This window comes from Salvelinus fontinalis, chromosome 28 (genome assembly GCF_029448725.1).
Source record: "Salvelinus fontinalis isolate EN_2023a chromosome 28, ASM2944872v1, whole genome shotgun sequence".
Classification (NCBI taxonomy): domain Eukaryota; kingdom Metazoa; phylum Chordata; class Actinopteri; order Salmoniformes; family Salmonidae; genus Salvelinus; species Salvelinus fontinalis.
Window position 1 is genome coordinate 15,770,434 of NC_074692.1, and position 22,911 is coordinate 15,793,344.

Consider the following 22,911-nt stretch of genomic DNA (forward strand, 5'->3'; position numbering starts at 1 on the left):
CAATGACCTGTTGCAAAATGATCGGCCCATGATGTCAATCCCCAGCACATTTGTTTCCTTGGAAGTTGTGGGACTGTATGTTTTTGGTTTCACATTGGTTGTGGGAACAAAGCCATAAGCTTCCTGACTGGTAAAAAATTTTTTTAAACGTTCTGAGAACAGAAGTGAAAAATTACCTGTTTTAAAAAGGTTTATTTTTAGGTTGCAGAGAGGTTCTGAGAACATTTTACTTTGGTTCCTTGAAACTTTTCCTGGGAGGTTTTGTTGATTCTCTGAAAAAAGAAATTCTACATTTTGATGACTTTCACTCAATGCAAGTGGTCATGACTTTAACACTGCTAGCTTATTTGGGGTTAACTTTTTTTAACTACAAGCACTATTAAAATGCATGGAAATTCATTTCCTTGGGCACTAATCATGCAGACACATTTCTTTCTTATTGTGACAAGGCATCAGTGAGATACAAACCTATCATCTTTTGTTTTCTATCCATGGAATTAGTCCACCAGGAAGGAGCTAGCATGCCATGTTCTTTTTAGTTTATTCAAACAGACCCCATTTTATAGGAATCAAGCGCTCATTATGATCAGGTGTGGCCAATTAGTGGGCGTGGCCAACACACTTAACAAGATAAAGGACAGTTTTGTTGATGCTGAGACTGAGGGATTGTATGTTTTCAAATAACATTCTTAGAATGTTCTCTGAATATTACTCAAAGTTTCTTGTGGTTTTTATGGAAAGTTTTCTTAATGTTCTTAGATCAATTTGAGAACACAGCTTTAAATAGAACCATGAGGAAACCTGTGTGAAATGTTATGCTGAAGTACTGAAATTCCCGCAGAATTTTTTTTAAACATTCTCTGAACTTTTGAGAACATGTCCCAATGTCGAACCAGTTGGAATGAAATGTAACCAATGTTTGACCTTTTTTTTTTTTTTTTGTATAGTTCCTTAAATGTGCTGAGAATATTCCAAAGCCAAGCAACTATCCGGCACCATTCACAGAAAGTTAAGGAAAGGTTGTATGCAAATAACATAGGCCAACCACGCTCTCACCAAGCTCTAAGAAACGTGGTTCACAGAACGTTATGTGCTACCTGGGTAGGGACTTAAAAACAAAAATCCATTCTTCTCATTAATAGGAAATCACAAAAGGCCAAAATACTGAATTATTTCCTTTTATCCTGCCATTAGTTTAAACAGCACTGATCTGATTTCCCAAACACCATTGAGGTATTAGGAGAGATTCTTCTCACTGTTATTGCTGACCTGAACTGCACATGATGTATGTTTGAAGGGTCCCTTGTAGTACTTTACATTGACAAACTATACATCTTTTGTTTTTACTTATAGTTGTATGTAGCCATAATGTTACAACACGTTTTCCTATTTTGTTGTGACGCTATTTGTAGATACTGTGGGCAGTCGCCTGCTATAGGCTACAACTGCGAAATGAGTCATTACATTTTTTATGTTTTAACCAGATTAGGGAGGCTACTTTTTCTTACTTATGAAAATTCGTCATGAGTAAGGTAGCTTTTGTAAATAATTATAGATCGTTCATAAATCAGAGTATGTTGAACTTCTTTCAATAAATGCGACCGATTCTTATACAGTGAAATTCTCTCTCAATTCAAAGGGTTTTATTGACATGGGAAACATGTTTACCTTGCCAAAGAAAGTGAAATAGATCACACAATTTAAATAAAGTAACAGTAAACATTACTTAAAAAAGTTTCAAAGGAATAGAGACATTTCAAATGCCGCTATGTCTCTCCCTCTCTTTTCGCGAGGGTGCATGCATGTGTATGTAGAGAAAGCGCAGGGTGTTGCAGTTGCACTTGGTTGTGCAATCCGACACGCCTGAACGGAATTGTTTATTGCGCATAGCCAGTATTTCCATTTTTTTGCCGCGTACGGGTGAAGTCACTACCAGTCCAGTAGGCTATTTAGGGATGAGTACATTGTGCTCTTCCGCGGATATATCGAACTTGGAACTGCTGACGTTCTAACTTGTCTTTTATTCTGATTTAAAGTATTATTGTCAGTGATGTATACATTTAAGAGCATCTCTTGAAACTCACGAGGCAATTCATGCAATATTTTCAGTTTTCTATTGGTAGAGCAGGCGTGTGTCGAATGAAAGGAGTTAAATTCATTATTTGGACAGTTCCATGGTGCTGAAAGGATTGCTCATATTTCACTAAGCAGCAATGGGTAAGTGACCACCAATGAAACCCATAAAGATACAAATTTCTATTTCATGAAAGTTTATGGTGCTTTGAAGCTTTGTTACATAAAACTCCTTGATGCTTGCTTTTCTTATGCAGTGTACAACCAGTATTGCATTATATAGGGTTTATAATGAGGGGTAGTTTGGCTGCTCTAAAACCCAACAAAAGATTGGTCACTGAGTAATATACCTGCCCTTTTATATATTTATGAATATGCATTATACATTATTGAGCTCATAAGTGGTATGAAATGTGAAAGTTATTCAGTGTCTGTTCTGTTTCTATGCATTTATGTCTTAGAAAGACCCATCACCCATAGTTGACAGGATTTTCACTTCACAGAATGCCACAAAAAAATACAAATCTGCCTGAAATATCAATCTGTCATGGACAATGCACAGTGACAGGGCACACATGCTGAAATGGAGGTGTGCTTTGGTAGCCCCATGCACTCAAATCTCTTCTCATCTACAGGTTCCCTAGTTTGGGATAGGCATCTTTCATGCCTTCTTCTCCTGTCATCTTTTCTTCTGCTGCTCAGCAAGGGGGAGAGGATGTGCCCAGCAAGTTGTCGCTGTGAAGGGAAGATTGTTTATTGCGAGTCTGGCATCTTTCAAGATATCCCAGAAAACATCTCTACTGGATGTCAGGGTCTGTCCCTGCGCTACAACAGCCTACTGACTCTGCTGCCTTACCAATTCGCTCATCTCAACCAGCTCATCTGGCTTTACCTGGACCACAATTACATCACTGCCATAGATAGCTTAGCCTTTCAGGGTGTGCGTAGGCTCAAAGAACTGATTCTCAGCTCTAACAAAATTACAGTTCTACAAAATAAGACTTTCAATGCTGTACCAAACCTGCGTAATCTTGATTTGTCCTACAACCAGCTACAGTCTCTGCAGCCAGGTCATTTCTATGGTCTGCGTAAGCTCCAAAACCTTCACCTACGATCCAATGGTCTCAACAGGATACCTGTACGCACTTTCCTGGAGTGTCGCAACCTGGAGTTCCTGGACCTGGGTTACAATCACCTACGCACCCTATTCCGCACCACCTTCTTGGGGCTGTTCAAGTTGAAAGAGCTTCATCTGGAGCATAATCAATTTTCAAGGATACATTTTTTTATTTTTCCACGCCTTAACAATCTACAGGTCCTCTACTTGCAATGGAACCGCATACGAGCCATCAATCAGGGCCTGCCTTGGATCTGGCATACGCTGCAAAAATTAGACCTCTCAGGAAATGACATCCAGATCTTGGACCCAGCTGTTTTCCAGTGTATGCCAAACTTACAGATACTCAATCTTGAATCCAACAAGCTGAGCAACGTGTCTCAGGACACGGTGTCAGCGTGGGTCTCCATTACCACCATCAGCCTGGTGGGTAACGTCTGGGACTGCAGCCCTACTATCTGCCCCCTGGTGACCTGGCTGAAGAACTTCAGAGGCTCAAAAGACATCAACATGATATGCAGCAGCCCCAAGTCAGTTCAGGGAGACAGAGTAATCGACATAGTGAGGAACTACACAATATGTGTGGACATATCAGTTGTAGACCAAACCACAGCTATGATCATGAGGCAAACCACAGCCTTAGTTGTGGACACCAAAAAGCCCACCACACCTCTCTCTAACACGACCACAATAACCCAAGGTCTACCTGCATCAACTGTACAAAGACTCACTCCACAACCTGTCTCTCCCATTGTGACAGAAAAAGACACAACAGAGTCCATACTCATGACCTCCATCTCTCCAGAATCCTCCTCATTTTTCCCAGAACTAGAGTTTGAGCATATGGCCTTCCATAAAATCATTGCAGGCAGTGTAGCCCTATTTCTGTCTGTGTCATTGATCCTGCTGGTAATTTATGTCTCGTGGAGGCGCTACCCCAATAGCATGAGGCAGCTGCAGCAGCACTCAGTCAACCACAAGCGCAGAAAAAAGGCCCGGAAGCAGGAGCTTAACCTTAACTCTCAGTTGCAAGAGTATTATTTGACTTACCATTCAAACTCTGAGACCATGGATGCATTGGTAAATGAGACAAGGGCCTGCCCCTGCACAATTTCAGGATCCAGAGAATGTGAGGTATGATCTGTCAAGTCCATCTGAAAAACGCACTCTGCCTGGGGGTCAGAGGTAAATGTTTTCCATAGGGATGCACTGTAAACCTCTTTAGTGAATGGAGACTGAGTAAAACTCCCATCCTCTGACTCTGTTCTTACTGTTGTTTTAAATTCAAGTTATCCATCCTAAAAACGCACTTTACAGCTGCTTGGGAGTCAGAGCTAAATGTTTTCCATAGGGATGCACTGTACAGGTCACTGTGTGCATGGTGACTGACAACTTACATCCTCTGTTTGACTCTTGTTATTGTTGTTTTAAATTAACGTTATCACATTAAGAACACATTGATTGAATGAATTAATCCTGTTTGTGAATATAAACCTACTTTCTTTCAGCAGGAAAATAATCCTGCATCAACAGGAAATTTGTGGATTATAATTAATGGCCATTTTTGTAGGGGTTGATACATTTTTCCTTAGGGCAAATCAAGTTTTAAGCTAGTAATAGTAAACGTTAGAAGCTTTTTAAGCCTTGAATATACACTAGAAATGTGCATTTCCTGCAGTGCAGGAAAATTCTCAGCAACAAAAGAGGGATCAAATTGAGATGGCACATCTGTATCTGCTGTTGATTACAAATTACCCCACTTTTCACTTTTCTTATCCTTGAGTAATATTGAGATCTTCGTGTTAATACTTGTATACAAGTAACTGATAGACTTTATGTGTAGTATTTTCCAATATTTAGCTCTTGTTTGTTTTATGTAATTATGGTAACTGTATGTGAAATTGATTTATGTCATTAAACTTGTGAATGGTAGTTGCTAAATAATGGGTGTCATAAACATGATTACATTATTTTGTCCTGTTTTTAGTCTTCTTACTGGCATGCAATATACCAAAAAAGCCAACAGTATTAGTATGCTTTGAGGCACTTCACCATGACATAAAACATGGTGTAACAAGACTATTTCAAATTTTATGAAAAATGCATAAATGTTTTTATCCTGTCTGATCCAGCACCTGGGACAAATGTTTTATGGATGTGTGGGGTATACCAGCCCACTAAGGCTATGACAGATGTTTTATGGATGTGTGGGGTATACCAGCCCACTAAGGCTATGACAGATGTTTTATGGATGTGCGGGGTATACCAGCCCACTAAGGCTATGACAGATGTTTTATGGATGTGTGGGGTATACCAGCCCACTAAAGCTATGACAGATGTTTTATGGATGTGTGGGGTATACCAGCCCACTAAGGCTATGACAGATGTTTTATGGATGTGCGGGGTATACCAGCCCACTAAGGCTATGACAAATGTTTTATGGATGTGTGGGGTATACCAGCCCACTAAGGCTATGACAGATGTTTTATGGATGTGCGGGGTATACCAGCCCACTAAGGCTATGACAGATGTTTTATGGATGTGTGGGGTATACCAGCCCACTAAGGCTATGACAGATGTTTTATGGATGTGTGGGGTATACCAGCCCACTAAGGCTATGACAAATGTTTTATGGATGTGTGGGGTATACCAGCCCACTAAGGCTATGACAGATGTTTTATGGATGTGTGGGGTATACCAGCCCACTAAGGCCATGACAGATGCAGCCATGCAGGATTCACAGGGTAGAGTTCTACCTAGGCTCTATGGAAGTCTATATTTCCATTTAGATTGTATTTACATTTCACATTACAGATTTTTTTGTCCTTATCCTTATAATAGTTGCTAATTGTTACAGAGCACTATAGCTGTCTGAATATTTGCTTCTCTCAGGCTTTTAAAGCATGTGTTCGTTTATGATCTCAATGACATTGAAATGTTTGCTTCAAGATGCAGAATCACTGAATTGCATTCACTTGATCACTATTATGCTTTTAACAGAGGTCTTAGTTTAAGGGAATATTTATTTCCCCAGATCACACGTGTTCTCAAGGATAGATGCTATGTATCTAAAAGAGTGAATATCATATATTCTACAAATAGTCCAAATAGGTGATATTTGGCTAAACTACTACTTATGAGGAGAACACTCATACTTCCTCTGGGGCAGCTTGATATTGTCTATAAATGGGTCCGCACTCTTTTAAAGTAGCGTGGGCCAAATCACTCCTAGCTGTGGAAGCAGTTTAATTAAATGTCGTGCTCATTATGATTTTTAGACCAAAACAATTGTTGTACAGGAAATGGCTATGTTTATTAATTGCATGTTTTTGATTCAGCTGCGTAAGAACTCATAGGGAAGCAGGCGTGCTTTTTGTGGAATATTAGATATGGATTAAGGATGGAGTTATAAAATGTTCACTGTAAAAATTGCCATAACTATTCATCATTGCTTGTATATGTACAGAAGTACAGTACCAGTCAAAAGTTTGGACACCTACTCATTCAAGGGTTTTTCTTTATTATTACTATTTTCTATGTTGTATAATACTAGTGAAGACCTCAAAACTATGAAATAACACATATGGAATCATGTAGTCACCAAAAAAGTGTTAAACAAATCAAAATATAATTTATATTTGAGATTCTTCAAAGTAGCCACCCTTAGCCTTGATGACAGCTTTGCACACTCAAGGCATTCTCTCAATCAGCTTCATGAGGTAGTCACCTGGAATGCATTTCAATTAACAGGTGTGCCTTCTTAAAAGTGAATTTGTGGAATTTCTTTCCTTAATGCATTTGAGCCAATCAGTTGTTTTGTGACAAGGTAGGGGTGGTATACAGAAGATAGCCCAATTTGGTAAAAGACCAAGTCCATATTATGGCAAGAACAACTCAAATAAGCATGGAGAAATGACAGTCCATCATTACTTAAAACATGAATGTCAGTCATGCAGAACATTTCAAGAACTTTTAAAGGTTCTTCAAGTACAATTGGAAAAACCATCAAGCTCAATGATGAAACTGGCTCTCATGAGGACCGCCACAGGAAAGGAAGACCCAGCGTTACCTCTGCTGCAGAGGATAAGTTCATTAAAGTACATCAGAGTTACCAGCCTCAGATTGCAGCCCAAATAAATGCTTCACAGAGTTCAAGTAACAGACACATCTCAATATCAACTGTTCAGAGGAGACTGCATGAATCAGGCCTTCATGGTCAAATTGCTAAAAAGAAACCACTACTAAAGGACACCAATAAGAAAAGGAGACTTGCTTGGGCCAAGAAACATGAGCAATGGACATTAAACCAGTAGAAATCTGTCCATTGGTCTTATGAGTCAAAATTGAGATTTTTGGTTCCAAACGCAGTGTCTTTGTGAGACACAGAGTAGGTGAACAGATGATCTCTGCATGTGATGTTCCCACCATGAAACATGGAGGAGGAGGTGTGATGGTGTTTTGCTGGTGACACTGTCTGTGGTTTATTTAGAATTTGAGGCACACTTAACCAGCATGGCTACCATAGCATTCTGCAGCGATATGCCATCCCATCTGGTTTGCGCTTAGTGGATGTCACAACTTCCACCAAAGTAATTTCCTCTCCTTGTTCGGGCGGTGTTCGGCGGTCGGCGTCACCGGTCTTCTAGCCATCGTCGATCCACTTTTAATTTTCCATTTGTTTTGTCTTGTTTTCCTACACACCTGGTTTCCATTTCCCTCATTAAGTGTTGTGTATTTAACCCTCTGTTCTCCCCATGTTCTTGTGTGGAATTGTTTGTTTGTAAGTGCTTGGGCACTATGTTACTGGTGCGCGTCGGGTTTTGTACCCATGTAGGTTCTTTTTTTATTGCCGTTGGTTTTGAAATTAAACTGCTCCGGCTATTACCTATTTCTGCTCTCCTGCATCTGACTTCACTGCCACCAGTTCCGCAACCCTTACAGAATTCCACACCACCCATATGGAGTCAGCAGGAGCAGGTGCCCCTGGTATAGGGGTTGAGGAGCGCTTCCTGGAGCAAGAGGCGATAATCCACCATCTCGGTGCCGCCATGGACCGCGTTGTCCAAACCATGGACCGCTGGGAGAGACAGGGAGTTCCTCCAGCGCCTCCCCCAGCACAACAGGGGCCTCCACTACTCACTCCCCCTGCACCCGGTTCCAGTGGGATTCACCTCACCCTCCCCGGGGAGTACGTGGGACGGCTGCCCGCTGCCAGCGTTTCCTGCTGCAGTTGGAGTTATACCTGGCAACCGTCCACCCGGCTCCTTCGGGCTGCGAGAGGGTGTCCGCCCTCGTCTGCTGTCTCTCGGGGAAAGCCCTGGAGTGGGCCAACGCCGTGTGGGTGAAAGGAGATGCGGTGCTGGACAGACCACTTTGAGGAGTTCACCCGTCGTTTACGGGCAGTCTTCGACCACCCGCCTGAGGGCAGAGCGGCGGGTGAACGTCGTTTCCACCTACGACTTTCGGACCCTGGTCTCCGGAGCGGGATGGAACGCTGCAGTTTGCGCGAGGACGTCCGTTGAGAGTTGGCCTGCAAGGACACCACCCTCACCTTAGACCAGCTGGTTACCCACGGACGTCCAGATTGGGGTCTGTTGGTTCCATCCCCCAGCACCACTACTCCGATGCCCATGGAGTTGGGAGGTGCTGCGCTCAGGGAGACTGGAGGAGGTCGCAGAGGTCACACTGCTGGTCGGTGCCGGGTTGGTTCCTCTGGGGGTGGAGGCAGCAGGCAGGGCACTCTGGCATCACCCCAGGTGAGAAGGCACCATTCTCACCCAGAGCTCTCTGTTGCACATATAACAGTATAGCTTCCGTCCCTCTCCTCGCCCCTACCTGGGCTCGAACCAGGGACCCTCTGCACACATCAACAACAGTCACCCACAAAGCATCGTTACCCATCGCGCCACAAAAGCCACGGCCCTTGCAGAGCAAGGTGAACAACTACTTCAGGTCTCAGAGCGAGTGACATCACCCGATTGAAACGCTATTAGCGCGCACCACCGCTAACTAGCTAGCCATTTCACATCGGTTTCACACACATGTTTTTGTTTGTTACTTTTCCTGAGTTTGCCCAAAATTTTGAGCATAAGGCGCTCGTCGATTCAGGCGCGGCTGGGAATTTTATTGACAGATCATTTGCCCATAGTTTAGGGATCCCCATCGTTCCTGTGGCTATGCCCTTCCCAGTTCATGCCTTAGATAGTTGACCATGAGGGTCAGGGTTGATTAGGGAGGCCACCGCTCCTCTGGGCATGGTGACACAGGGGGCTCACATGTAGAGAATCAGTCTCTTTCTCATTGACTCTCCTGCGTTTCCCGTCGTGCTAGGCCTACCCTGGTTAGCTTGTCATGACCCCACTGTTTCATGGCAACGGAGGGCTCTCACAGGGTGGTTGCGAGAGTGCTCGGGGAGGTGTTTAGGGGTTTCCGTAGGTGCTACTACGGTGGAAAGTCCAGACCAGGTCTCTACCGTGAGCATTCCCCCCGAATATGCCGATTTGGCTCTCGCCTTCTCCAAAAAGAAGGCGACTCAATTACCACCCCATCGACGGGGGGATTGTGCGATAAATCTCCTGGTAGACGCTGCACTTCCCAGGAGTCACGTGTATCCTCTGTCACAGGCGGAGACGGTGGCTATTGAAACATATGTCGCCGAATCCCTGCGTCAGGGGTACATTCAGTCCTCCACTTCCCCCGCCTCCTCGAGTTTATTTTTTGTGAAGAAGGGGGGAGGTCTGTAACCGTGTATTGACTATCGAGGCCTTAATCAGATAACTGTGAGGTACAGTTACCCGCTACCTCTCATCACCACGGTGATTGAGTCAATGCGCGGGGCGCGCTTCTTCACCAAACTTGATCTCAGGAGTGCTTACAACCTGGTGCGTATCCGGGAGGGAGACGAGTGGAAGACGGCGTTCAGTACGACCTCAGGGCATTATGAGTACCTCGTCATGCCGTACGAGTTGATGAATGCTCCATCAGTCTTCCAAGCATTTGTAGACAGGATTTTCAGGGACCTGCATGGGCAGGGTGTAGTGGTGTATATTGATGACATTCTGATGTACTCCGCTACACGCAGTGTCAGTGGTGCACAAGGTGCATGGTCGACTGTTGGAGCATGACCTGTACGCCAAGGCTGAGAAATGTCTGTTCTTCCAACAGTCCGTCTCCTTCATAGGGTACCGCATTTCCACCTCAGGAGTGGAGATGGAGAGTGACCGCATCTCAGCCGTGCGTAATTGGCCGACTCCCACCACGGTAAAGCCTTACAGTGGGACTATACTTTGTTTTTCAACAGGACAATGACCCAAAACACACCTCTAGGCTAGGTAAGGGCTATTTGACCAAGAAGGAGAGTGATGGAGTGCTGCATTACAAGACCTAGCCTCCACAATCACCTGACCTCAACCCAATTAAGATGGTTTGGGATGACTTGGACCGCAAAGTGAAGGAAAAGCAGCCAACGAGTGCTCAGCATATGTGGGCACTCCTACAAGACTGTTGGAAAAGCATTCCTGATGAAGCTGGTTGAGAGAATACCAAGAGTGAGCAAATCTGTCATCAAGGCAAAGGGTGGCTACTTTGAAGAATCTAAAATACATTTGTTTAACTTTTTGGGGGTTTCTACATGATTCAAAATGTGTTATTTCATAGTTTTGATGTCTTCACTGTTATTCTACAATGTAGAAAATAGTAAAAATAAAGAAAACCCCTTGAATAAGTAGGTCTGTCCAAACTTTTGACTGGTGCTGTATGTTGCGTAGCTATATGAGTTGGGACAATGACAATATCAGATACTGTCAATAGTAAAAACGAAGCGTGAATGGACATACTGGTTGTCAACTTATGTTTATGCAGAGTAGGCATTGTATGCCAGTACACCAATTTGACTGAGCCATTCATATTACAGATACTGTCATCTGCACTATAGAAAGAAACTGTAAGACTGAGTAACTTGGCAACATGCCCCTCCATTACCATTCACTGTATTCTGTGATTGTCCTCTTTTCTCTCCCTCTACTGGCAAATGCCTAAGTTAGCTCTCTCCATGCTGTGTCTGTTTGTGTTGGTGTGGGAGAGCCATGTGTTCCTGCTGTGTAACAGGCAAGGGAAAGAACAGGGGCAACAGCCACTCAGCAAACATGGTCCCAAGGGTCAGGTCACTTTTGCGATTAGAAAAATGCCACCCACCTCCATCTGTCTTCCCCTCTCCTCCTCCCTCCCTAGTCAACTCCATACGGTCAACTCCCTCAACAGAAAGGAAAATAAATTAAAGTGGGCAAGGAGGCATGTGTTAAACCAGACAGGATTAGGGGAATTTGGTGCTAGCGTTCAAAAGCTATTTACATCGGTGAGCTATCCTACCTAATCAAAAAGTGGTGGAATTCAGCCACAGTCTTCAATTGAGGATAATAATCCACTGTGTATTATCATCCTTCTACTGGTCCAAACTAGAAACATGTCATTTCTCAGACTTGGAGACTCTCCTCATGTGTGTTGTTGTGTATAGGCTGGTATAAACAGCTACTTGACAGCTTGGTGTGTATCGAGTGTAATATTCATAATGATCACTGCTCTTGAGGCCAATAGAGAAAGTTATAACGATCTAACCACAGCTTACTCATACTAAACAGCATGTCTATACATAAACGCCATATAGTGAAATATGGCAGGAGGGTGATGTGTCCATGGCCATCATGTGATGTAAAGTGAATGCAAACAAACATTGATAATGGTTGATGTCCATTTGATTTCAAAAGGATTTATGTGCCCCATCACTTATTTCACTTTCTCAGCATGAGTCATGACGAGGAGGTACTGCTGGCAGCAAGATTTATATACCCATTTATTATGCTTTCAGCTGCTGCATTTATGATGAATTCCTGTTTGGAATACAAATGTGCCTTCGTATGTGTAGAAAAGAGCAATGTTGTAATTATGTGCATTTTAATCTGCCTATTTAAAATTCTGATAGATGAAACATGGTTTACATTGTCTTGAAAACTCCAGATGGTTATAGCACTGTATGGCTGCTGTATCTGGGAAAGGAGGCAGTGAGAGAGCAATCCGAGGTTCATGAGTTAGGTGTTTTACTGTAGATGGGAAACAGTAATTGATGCACAGTTAACCTATGCTAGCTATGATTTCTAATTTTAGTAAACTACAGTATGTGCTTAAATTATCCAGGCTGTACTGCAATACGCCTATATAGATCTTTCCTTCTTCTTTGTATTACTGATTGTGTAGAGCTGGTGTTGAACATGTCAAATTAATTACCCTAGACAATACCCTGCTAAAAGGCAGAATTTATTGTCTTAAGTGTCAAAAACATTCATTCACAGCCTCCAACTTGTGAATCCAAAATGTTATAGATAGAGCTTTGAATTTTCACTTGGGACATTTTGATAGGCTATTAGTAAATAGAGAATTGTATTTTTAGAAAGGGAAAACAATTGTATTTCTCAATAACTGAGTAAGATTAACATTGCATTTCCATTGCATGTTGTGGTATACTCTGGCCGATATATCTTTCCTTCCAGACCTACCCATACTGCAATATTCTTAACACTCGCTGCAGATGACATGACAATTAGCATTCATAGTACTGCTTGTAATTAATGTAACATTGCCTAAACACTATGTCCATTCCAGAGGACTCCGAATGCCTACACGGAACCAGTACAGGCCCAAACCTACTGTGTCCTTCATTTTAAACTGTACTACATAGATTCCAATGTCCTCATTAAATCATTTGGCAGAAAATCAGTCAACGTGTCCAATGTTTCATATTAGGAACTAATGTCGGACCACCATAGGATCTCTGGAGTTTGGAATTGTTTTAATTTATCTTATTAACCTCTGTTTAATGGGGGTTTCATAATGCATGGAGCAACATCATGCCTCCTGGTCACCTCTGTGGCATTCACCACTCCAGAGGTTGGAAATGAACATTCTCCACTGACGCACTATATGTGCAGCACAGAGGCCCTGGTTCTGGTCCAGTGGATCTTCATCTCCAGCACAGCTTTTGCTGTTTGATGTTTATTTTTCAGTTGGGCCAAGCATTGTTTTTGGTTGTGGTTGTTATTTTTTTTACGTGTTAATGGGATCTCAAGTGAGCAGGACACCCTGATTCAGTTCTACAGCCTCGCCTTCTCTCCCATCTCGTTATGAACTGTGTATTGTTCGGGACGGCAGGTAGCCTCGTGGTTAGATCATTGGACTAGTAACCGAAAGGTTGCAAGATTGAATCCCCAAGCTGACAAGGTAAAAATCTGTCATTCTGCCCCTGAACAAGGCAGTTAAGGATCAGACACTTTTTTCCAATTTCTGCCTAAAATGACATACCCACATTTAACTGCCTGTAGCTCAGGACCAGAAGCAAGGATATGCATATTCTTGATACCATTTGAAAGGAAACACTTTGGAGTTTGCGGAAATGTGAAATGAATATAGGAGAATATAACACATTCGATCTGGTAAAAGATAACACAAACAAACATGCGTTATCTTTTATTTATTTTTTCATCATCTTTGAAACGCAAGAGAAAGGCCATACATTGAGATATAATTATAGGTGTAATTTAGATGTTGTCCACAAGATCACAGCAGTCTGTGTGCAAAGTTTCAGACTGATCCAGTGAAAAATTACATCACTACTGTAAGGACTGGGTGTCGGAGTGCGAAGTCAAGCGCAGGAAACAGAGGGTGCAATAACAAATGTTCTTTTAATGAACACTGTCAAACTTAGGCCACCCTTCTAATACACTGGGTGCTCACATAAAACTACCCCAGACACGGGGGGGAACGAAAACACTCCAGTACCCACGTACACACGTAGTTTGACACAAACACCACGCTTACCAACTAACAATCCCGCACAAAGAAACGGGCGGGCCGGCTGACTGATAAGCCCAACTACTTACAATCAAAATACAAAACAGGTGTAACCAATAAACACACAAGGAGGGGGAGAAAAGGATCAGTGGCAGCTAATAGGCCGGTGACGACGACCGCCGAGCGCCACCCGAACGGGAAGGAGAGCCTGCCTCGGTCGGAGTCGTGACAACTACACAATATTTTGTTTCAAGTCTGCCAGGAGTTTGTCCACATGTGTCAAATTGGTCAACTTATACATTTTCAACTACATAACTATAGAGAACATACAAAAATTCTATGGTAATAAAAAAATTGAAGTTTGCACACTCACAGGAATGTCAAACATGATGGATAATTAGCTTCCCTACAGAAAATACACTAACCTTCACACATCTAGATGGCTGGGCGGGGTGGGTGTGGAAACAGAGACAGCAGTGGGGTCAAACTGTAGAACCCAGTTCCTACATTTGAATATAAAAATTTCAAACAAAACTACACTAAATTTAGATTAACAAGAATTTAAGCTTTCTACTCTTATAAGACATGTCTATGTCCCGGAAAGTTGGCTGTTGTTTACAACGTCATTCTAGTCACATTATTGCATATTGAGCAACAAGGGACACCGATAAAATCTTCAATGTCATGTTGTTCAGTGCCAAATTTTCCTAAAGGAAACTCTGAAATGGCATATGGCATATTGTTTTTTAAGATTTTAGAATATTCACATGAAAATGTTTTGCCAATTGGATAGAAACCTCGCTGTAGACACCCTAAAGACTCTGGCAGACACCCTAAAGACACTAGTCCAGTGTCACTTTGATTATGTCTGCACATCATGGTTCACCAGCAGCCCCAAACATCTAAAGAATAAGCTACCAGCCAAACAAGCTTGTAAGAATATTACTTAAACTCCCCCCTGATACTCGTCTGGAGATTGAAAATGTGTTTGTGTCTATCACTGTAATGTGACTAGATCTCTGTAGTTCTCTTTGTATTTTATGTTTTAAAAAATAGGGACCACAATGGAAATTACAGTTGAAGTCGGAAGTTTACATACACCTTAGCCAAATACACTTAAACTCAGTTTTTCACAATTCCTGACAATTAATCCTAGTAAAAATTCCCTGTCTTAGGTCAGTTAGGATCGCCACTTTATTTTAAGAATGTGAAATGTCAGAATAATAGTAGAGAGATTTATTTATTTCAGCTTCTATTTCTTTCATAACATTCCCAGTGGGTCAGAAGTTTACATACACTCAATTAGTATTTGATAGCATTGCCTTTAAATTGTTTAACTTGAGTCAAACTTTTCGGGTAGCCTTCCACAAGCTTCCCACAATAAGTTGGGTGAATCTTGGCCCATTCCTCCTGACAGAGCTGGTGTAACTGAGTCAGGTTTGTAGGCCTCCTTGCTTGCACACACTTTTTCAGTTCTGCCCACAAATTCTATAGGTTTGAGGTCAGGGCTTTGTGATGGCCACTCCAATACCTTGACTTTGTTGTCCTTAAGCCATTTTGACACAACTTTGGAAGTATGCTTGGGGTCATTGTCCATTTGGAACTCCCATTTGCGACCAAGCTTCAACTTCCTGACTGATATCTTGAGATGTTGCTTCAATATATCCACATAATTTTCCTTCCAAATGATGCCATGTATTTTGTGAAGTGCCCCAGTCCCAGAGGCAGCAAAGCACCCCTACAACATGATGTTGCCACCCCCGGGCTTCACGGTTGGGATGGTGTTCTTTGGCTTGCAAGCATCACCCTTTCTCCTTCAAACATAACGATGGTCATTATGGCCAAACAGTTCAATTGTTGTTTCATCAGACTAGAGGACATTTCTCCAAAAAGTACAATCTTTGTCCTCATGTGCAGTTGCAAACCGTAGTCTGGCGTTTTTATGGTGGTTTTGGAGCAGTGGCTTCTTCCTTGCTGAGCGGCCTTTCAGGTTATGTCGATATAGGACTCGTTTTACTGTGGATATAGATACTTTTGTACCTGTTTCCTCCAGCATCTTCACAAGGTCCTTTGCTGTTGTTCTGGGATTGATTTTCACTTTTCACACAAGTACGTTCATCTCTAGGAGACAGAACGCGTCTCCTTCCTGAACGGTATGACTGCTGAGTGGTCCCATGGTGTTTATACTTGCATACTATTGTTGGTACATATGAACGTGGTACCTTCAGGCGTTTGGAAATTGCTCCCAAGGACGAACCAGATTTGTGGAGGTCTACAATTCTTTTTCTGAGGTCTTATTTCTTTTGACTTTCACATGATGTCAAGCAAAGAGGCACTGAATTTGAAGGTAGGCCTTGAAATACATCCACAAATACACCTCCAATTGACTCAAATGATGTCAATTAGCCCATCAGAAGCTTCTAAAGCCATGACATAATTTTCTGGAATTTCCCAAGCTGTTTAAAGGCACAGTCAACTTAGACTTCAGACCCACTGGAATTGTGATACAGTGAATTATAAGTGAAATAGTCTGTCTGTAAACAATTGTTGGTGAAATTACTTTTGTCATGCACAAAGTAGATGTCCAAACCGACTTGCCAAAACTATAGTTTGTGAACAAGAAATTTGTGGAGTGGTTGAAAAAACAGATTTAATGACTCCAAGTGTATGTAAACTTCCGACTTCAACTGTCGTGGCTGACTTTATTGTGCAATCATAGTCACTTTAAAAAAGATTTGTGTACATACAGTATGGATTTTTTTTAGCTGACAATGAAATCAATCATTCAATCCAAACTGTACAGCGGCCAATTGATGAATGGAAAGAGACATCTGTTACAAAACACCAAAGAGTTTAATGACATTTGTAGCTTGTCAAGCCAAGCCTTCAGAACTGAGTACAAGGTAAGGAGGGATCTATTTTCTGTTTGTCGAGCTTGACATAGTCTATGTATTGTGGTGTTGGAAACGCAAACAGTACAAGGGGAGGGTCATGTGAGAATATGTTTAACGTTGGGGCACCTTGAGTTGGACCAGCCCCTCCTCCCAGTACATTTCCATCTGTCCCTACGTGATGTAATGTTGCATGGCTTTCAGAGACTGGCCTGCAACAGCCTCCACTCCTCACCAATCTCACAAATTGCACTTGGATGTTAAAAAAATTGCAGAAAAAAGACTCTCATGTGGCTGTCTTCACTGTTTAAAGATGGATTGATGTGATTTGTGGCTCTGATGATGTTGGGTACAGGGTTGATTGATTACCATGCTGGTTGATGATGGGTGAATTAGGTAGAGAGAGGGGGATATAAGCCAATGGACTAAATTGGTCAGGGCTGAGGATAACATAAAATTATGCAGCATCGATCTACAGGGAATGCATTCACTTGATCACACTTTGGCTTCAGAACAGGATATTGGCCATTAGGAATTCTCAAAGTGCTTGCTAGAGCAAAGCCGTCATATCTGTGCATATTAATTAGAATGAATAACAACAAAAATGTAGTAACTTATCTGATGCTGCATCAAACAATACTAGAATTTAGATGGGTTTGTACACATCCCCGTAGACTCTCTCTCTGGTTATTTTTTCTCTATATGTACTACATATGTGTCTCTCTCTTTAAATCACATTCTCTCTCTCTCACACACGTGTGTGTGTGTGTGTGTGTGTGTGTGTGTGTGTGTGTGTGTGTGTGTGTGTGTGTGTGTGTGTGTGTGTGTGTGTGTGTGTGTGTGTGAATGACTCTGACTCTCATGAGAGCAGGTGTTTAACTGCCCCAGTCTTTCCCCCTGGTGTAACATAGCTCTCGGACAACAGATTGTTGTGTGCTGAACAGCATGTGACAGGACAGAATGAGCATAGAGGGAGGGCACAGCACTTCAGCACAACAGTTTAACACAGGACTTAAATTACTTATTATCAATACTTTTAAAACTGAAGCATTATACAGCAAATGGGTGATAGTATTATAGTGCATGAATGTGTGTGTGTTGCTGTGTTGTTGCCTGCACTGTGTTTCTATGGCATGGAGACTCCTGTTCACAGCATCTGCCTGGACATCCTATCCTTTGTTAATTGTCCTAACAGGCCTAACAGATGAAAAGCAGCCAAAGTGAAGCCAAAGTGAATTTGTCCACCAGCCAAGCCTCTGATAACACCATATATCTTAGTACATTTTACAGGGGGGGCCCTAATGACACTGCATGGTAGCAAACAAGCCACCTTGACAGATGTCGAAATTACAAGTAAACAGCCTAACAGGGGAAGCAAACAAATTACCAAACTGGAGAAGCCGGGGAGGCTGCAGAAACATGGGCCTTGCCAACAGCCATACCTAAATAGCATGGCAGCGTGAGTCACGGTGTGTCAATGTCAGAGAGGCAGTTAAGCACATATATTTGTCTTTTTAAGGTGGGACGTCACTGCGACGAGGAGGGAGCTCCTTGCCAGGGGGCTGCAGTCAATCACTGCCTCAATGGCTTACGTGACTCGAATTCTGCACACTCAGGCTTGCTCATATCTGTGTATTCAAACCCTCTCAATTAAATGTAACCTCTGGCAGCGATGATTTGTTTTCGAGATATTCCTTTTCCTGTGAGTTGCAAATTGGCATTATCAAGGGACCACTTTACTGCCCTAATTATAAGCTAGTCCCGTGAGCCTTTTTACATACAATTATGCTCTAATATACACAGAAGCAGCATCATTGTCTTGTAGGCTGTCTATCATCATCACTCTCACCTCAACCTTCTCCCCGTGGAGCTAATTCTCCTGCATGATGACAGTTGTCTCCTTTCCAGCCATGGTGACTCATTTTGTGCCCCCACACTGTGTGGTATCCATGTGGCCACATTATAAAACCAATTATCAGCAGCCAAGTACAAGCTCAGGGCTCCTTTCCCTCTCCGTGACTTCTTTATCTCAGAGGCACAGACAGCTGCAGCAAAGGGGAGCATTGCATATTAAACCCAGGACCAGCTGTACACAGCATAGTATGACAGGGACAGGAATGCTGAAGTAAACAACATGGAACAATAAGCCTCTATAGATGGTGGATTACTAGTCACTGCTCTAGACACACTAATCCTGATCATGTTGATATCCAGTTGGCTTTCACAATCACAAAGTATGTGTACTTCAGTATCAGTCATCATGTGTGCCTATTCAAGTCTTTTCATAAAGGTCACTGGATCTGATTTGAGGACTGATCATAAACTTTAGAGTGGCATTCCCTGCCACAATGCAGGGGGGAAGTGGGAAATTAAGTCGTTCCTCCTCCACAGCCACTAAAATATCAGACCTGATGTTGTTGTCTTAACTCCTCCAAACACGTTCTCCCCTTCATTCTAAGGTGTTCTCTTTAAATTATTTAAGTCTATTGTTCCCTCTCCCTGATGCTCCTGATTGAGGATAAGGAAGAGGAGGGGGTGAGTAGAGGAAAGAAGGTGAAGGCAGGATATGTAGAGGAGAAGGAGAGTTTAGGCTTCTTCTGAACGATACAAACTATTTCGCAACATGTAATGCTTGTTGTTGATTGATGTATTTTGAAGGATAATTTCATTGCACCTATGTATTCAGCTATGCCAGGAGAATTTAACAAGATAGGACAAGGTACATTGAATTAGGGGCTAAAATACAAATAGTGTTTATCTGTGCCAATAAATTGCTTCCTTTGTGTTTTAAGGACTGCATGGACATCGATTGAGTTGTTTTTATCTCATCAGATGAGATTACTCTGAGCCTTACCCAGAATATGTGCCAAGCCTTATCCTCCCCAGACAAGTCACGAAGGACAGAAATTGGAAAGTTGTGGTAATTTGGAATAAGTAAAAGTCCCATACCATATGGACCACTCCATTCTCCCCTATGGAAAGTTTTTCACTTCACTGGCCTGGTTCTGCATCTATTCAGGATGGTTATATCTTACAGACCTCTAGTCTCGTTGCCCTCTAAAAATGTTTACCTCACACAACTTCATCAATATTTATTTATTAAATCATCAAAGATGGCAGTGAACAAAAATGCAAGAACCTCACTATTGTTCATGCATTGTATGTTCCATCCCTTTTTGTGTAAGAACAGTATTTCAACGTTCAACTGCATGGTTGTAAAAATCAACACCCATCATAAGCATACAGTATGCAATATGTTCACCAGACACGATGACCTCTGACAAAAGAGCTCTGCCTTGAAATTAGTTGCCAATATTTATCTTTCTCTTCTTCTATTTCTACACACATCAAAATAAACACAAAAACAACACAAACATGCATTCACACACACACACGCACTCACACACACACGCACGCACAGACACACACACACGCACACACACACACATTGCCTCCAGCTACAGTATTTCAGCTGAGATGGTGGACACCATAATCCAAGAGGGTATGCTTAGTCTGCCAAAGGCACTATAGTTTGGCAGAGAGGGAGGGTCCATGGAGATTGTAGTCTCCCAAGCCCCGGAGAAGAGAAGGGGAAGAATGTAAGGGCTGCCACTTTCTGATAAACAACTTCACATGACTTTCTCCAACTGTTTTAAGCTCACATTTCTAAGATACAAAATACCATGGCTGTCCATTTCCAAGATACAAAATATCACAGATTTAAGGGAGTATGTTGAAAAGTGGACGGTTTATTAATCATGTAAAATGTTTGGCTCAGTAATAAGTACATTCCTCTTTACTTCTCGTTTACAAAAGGCATTTGGTTTCCTATTTCTAGCTAAAATGTTCTGTTTGTCATCGACCACTGCCAACTAATGTGGGACATCTGGCAACAACTGAATATGAAAGTGGCTCTATGTTATTGAATGCAGCTCATGTTGCATAATGTAGAACTGTTTATGCTCCAACAAACTAAATCATTCATATGTATCCATAGTCTTCTTGTTATTGTAATTGAGAATGCAGAAATCTATTTTATTCCAAACTAAATATTAAATATTTGAAACATTATAAAACTGTCACTTGCTTTTCAGGGGTGTCTAAAGGATTATAAAATGAGGATATTTATTTTCTTTAATAACTCTTTTGTGTATTCTCAATCTATTCTGTTGTGCTGTTAATTACTTTCAGTGTGTAGACAATATACGACAAAATTAATGAAGGCAATTTTCATCAAGAGTAATTACAATTTTCTAAATCAATTTATTTCAATTTATTGTTGAGTCTAGTCCTCCATGATTGGTTGACAGGGCTTCCAAATGTGTGAATATTTACTGGATGGATTTTAGATTTGTACCGTTATGGTAATCCCAACAAAACAAACTAAAAATAACTGAAATGTTACATAATTACAAATTAAGAATAATTTGAATAGAACAATGTTGAGTAAGGTGCCCTACTATTTTATAAAATTTTACATCCATGTAAATAAAGGATATTGCAGTGTAAATTACATATTATACAGAGCTTGCTTTAAACTTTGAGTACAGTGGCTTGCAAAAGTATTCACTCCCCTTTGCATTTTTCCTATTTTGTTGCCTTACAACCTGGAAATAAAATAGATTTTTGGGGGGGGTTTGTATCATTTGATTTACACAACATGCCTACCACTTTGAAGATGCAAAATATTTTTTCTTGTGAAACAAACAAGGAATAAGACAAAAAAGAAAAGAAAACTTGAGCGTGCATAACTTTTCACCCCCCCCCCCCAAAGTCAATACTTTGTAGAGCCACCTTTTGCAGCAATTACAGCTGCCAGAGATTAACATACTAAATGTTCCAGCGCATTGCATGCAAAGGCCTTAGGTGTCCAATGTATTTGTGCCACCCATTAATGAGAAACCTATGTCAAGTATAGACCATATTGTGTGCAATACAGGTTATAGAAAAGAGCAGAAGCTCTGATCTATCCATTTAGACCCCAGTCCTACCTACCTACCTACAGGTTATGGAAAATTTGCTCTTTTAGTATTTCTCCAGTAGGTTTCCTCAAGGAGAAAGTATTCTATGTCAAAGATAATAAAATAAAAACACTATAGTAAGTTATACAGCAATCAATCAAATGTACTTATAAAGCCCTTTTTACATCAACATACGTCACAAAGTGCAATATGTTTTTTATTTCACCTTTATTTAACCAGGTAGGCTAGCTGAGAACAAGTTCTCATTTACAACTGCGACCTGGCCAAGATAAAGCACAGCAGTTCGACACATACAACAACACAGAGTTACACATGGAATAAACAAACATACAGTCAATAATACAGTAGAAAAAAGAAAAATCTATATACAGTGAGTGCAATTGAGGTAAGATAAGGGAAGTAAAAGGCAATTAATAGGCCATGGTGGCGAAGAAATTACAGTATAGCAATTAGACACTGGAATGGTAGATGTGCAGAAGCTTAAAAACATGTTTAAAAAAAAAGATATTAGAAACCCAGCCTAAAACCGCAAACATCAAGCAATGCAGATGTAGAAGCACGGTGGCTAGGAACAACTCCCTAGGAAGGAAGGAACCTAGGAAGAAACCTAAAGAGGAACCAGGCTCTGAGGGGTGGCCAGTCCTCTTCTAGCTGTGCCGGGTGGAGATTATAAGAGTACATGGCCATTTAAGGCCAGATTGTTCTTCAAGATGTTGAAAAGTTCATAGATGACCAGCAGGGTCATATAATATTCAGTGCGAGACAGCTAGTGCGGTAGAGAGAGAGAGTAGAAAACAGCAGGTCCGGGGCAAGGTAGCACATCCGTTGAACAAGTCATGGTTCCCTAGCTGCAGGCAGACCAGTTGAAACTGGAGCAGCAGCACGACCAGGTGGAGTCATCAGGCCAGATAGTCCGGAGGCATGATCCTAGGGCTCATGTCCTCTGGGAGGGGAGGGAGAGAGAACTAGAGGAAGCATACTTAAATTCACACAGGACACCAGATAAGAC

General features: G+C 41.8%; 1 protein-coding gene across 1 annotated transcript; it reads left to right on the forward strand.

The window, feature by feature from the left end:
• The first annotated feature begins 20 nt into the window (after positions 1-20).
• Positions 21-5,134, forward strand: LOC129826265 (leucine-rich repeat transmembrane neuronal protein 4-like). Its single transcript, XM_055886802.1, has 2 exons — positions 21-2,217; positions 2,709-5,134. Exons 1-2 carry the CDS (start codon positions 2,214-2,216, stop codon positions 4,328-4,330), a joined length of 1,626 nt encoding a protein of 541 aa, XP_055742777.1. The 5' UTR covers positions 21-2,213; the 3' UTR covers positions 4,331-5,134.
• Positions 5,135-22,911: the final 17,777 nt, after the last annotated feature.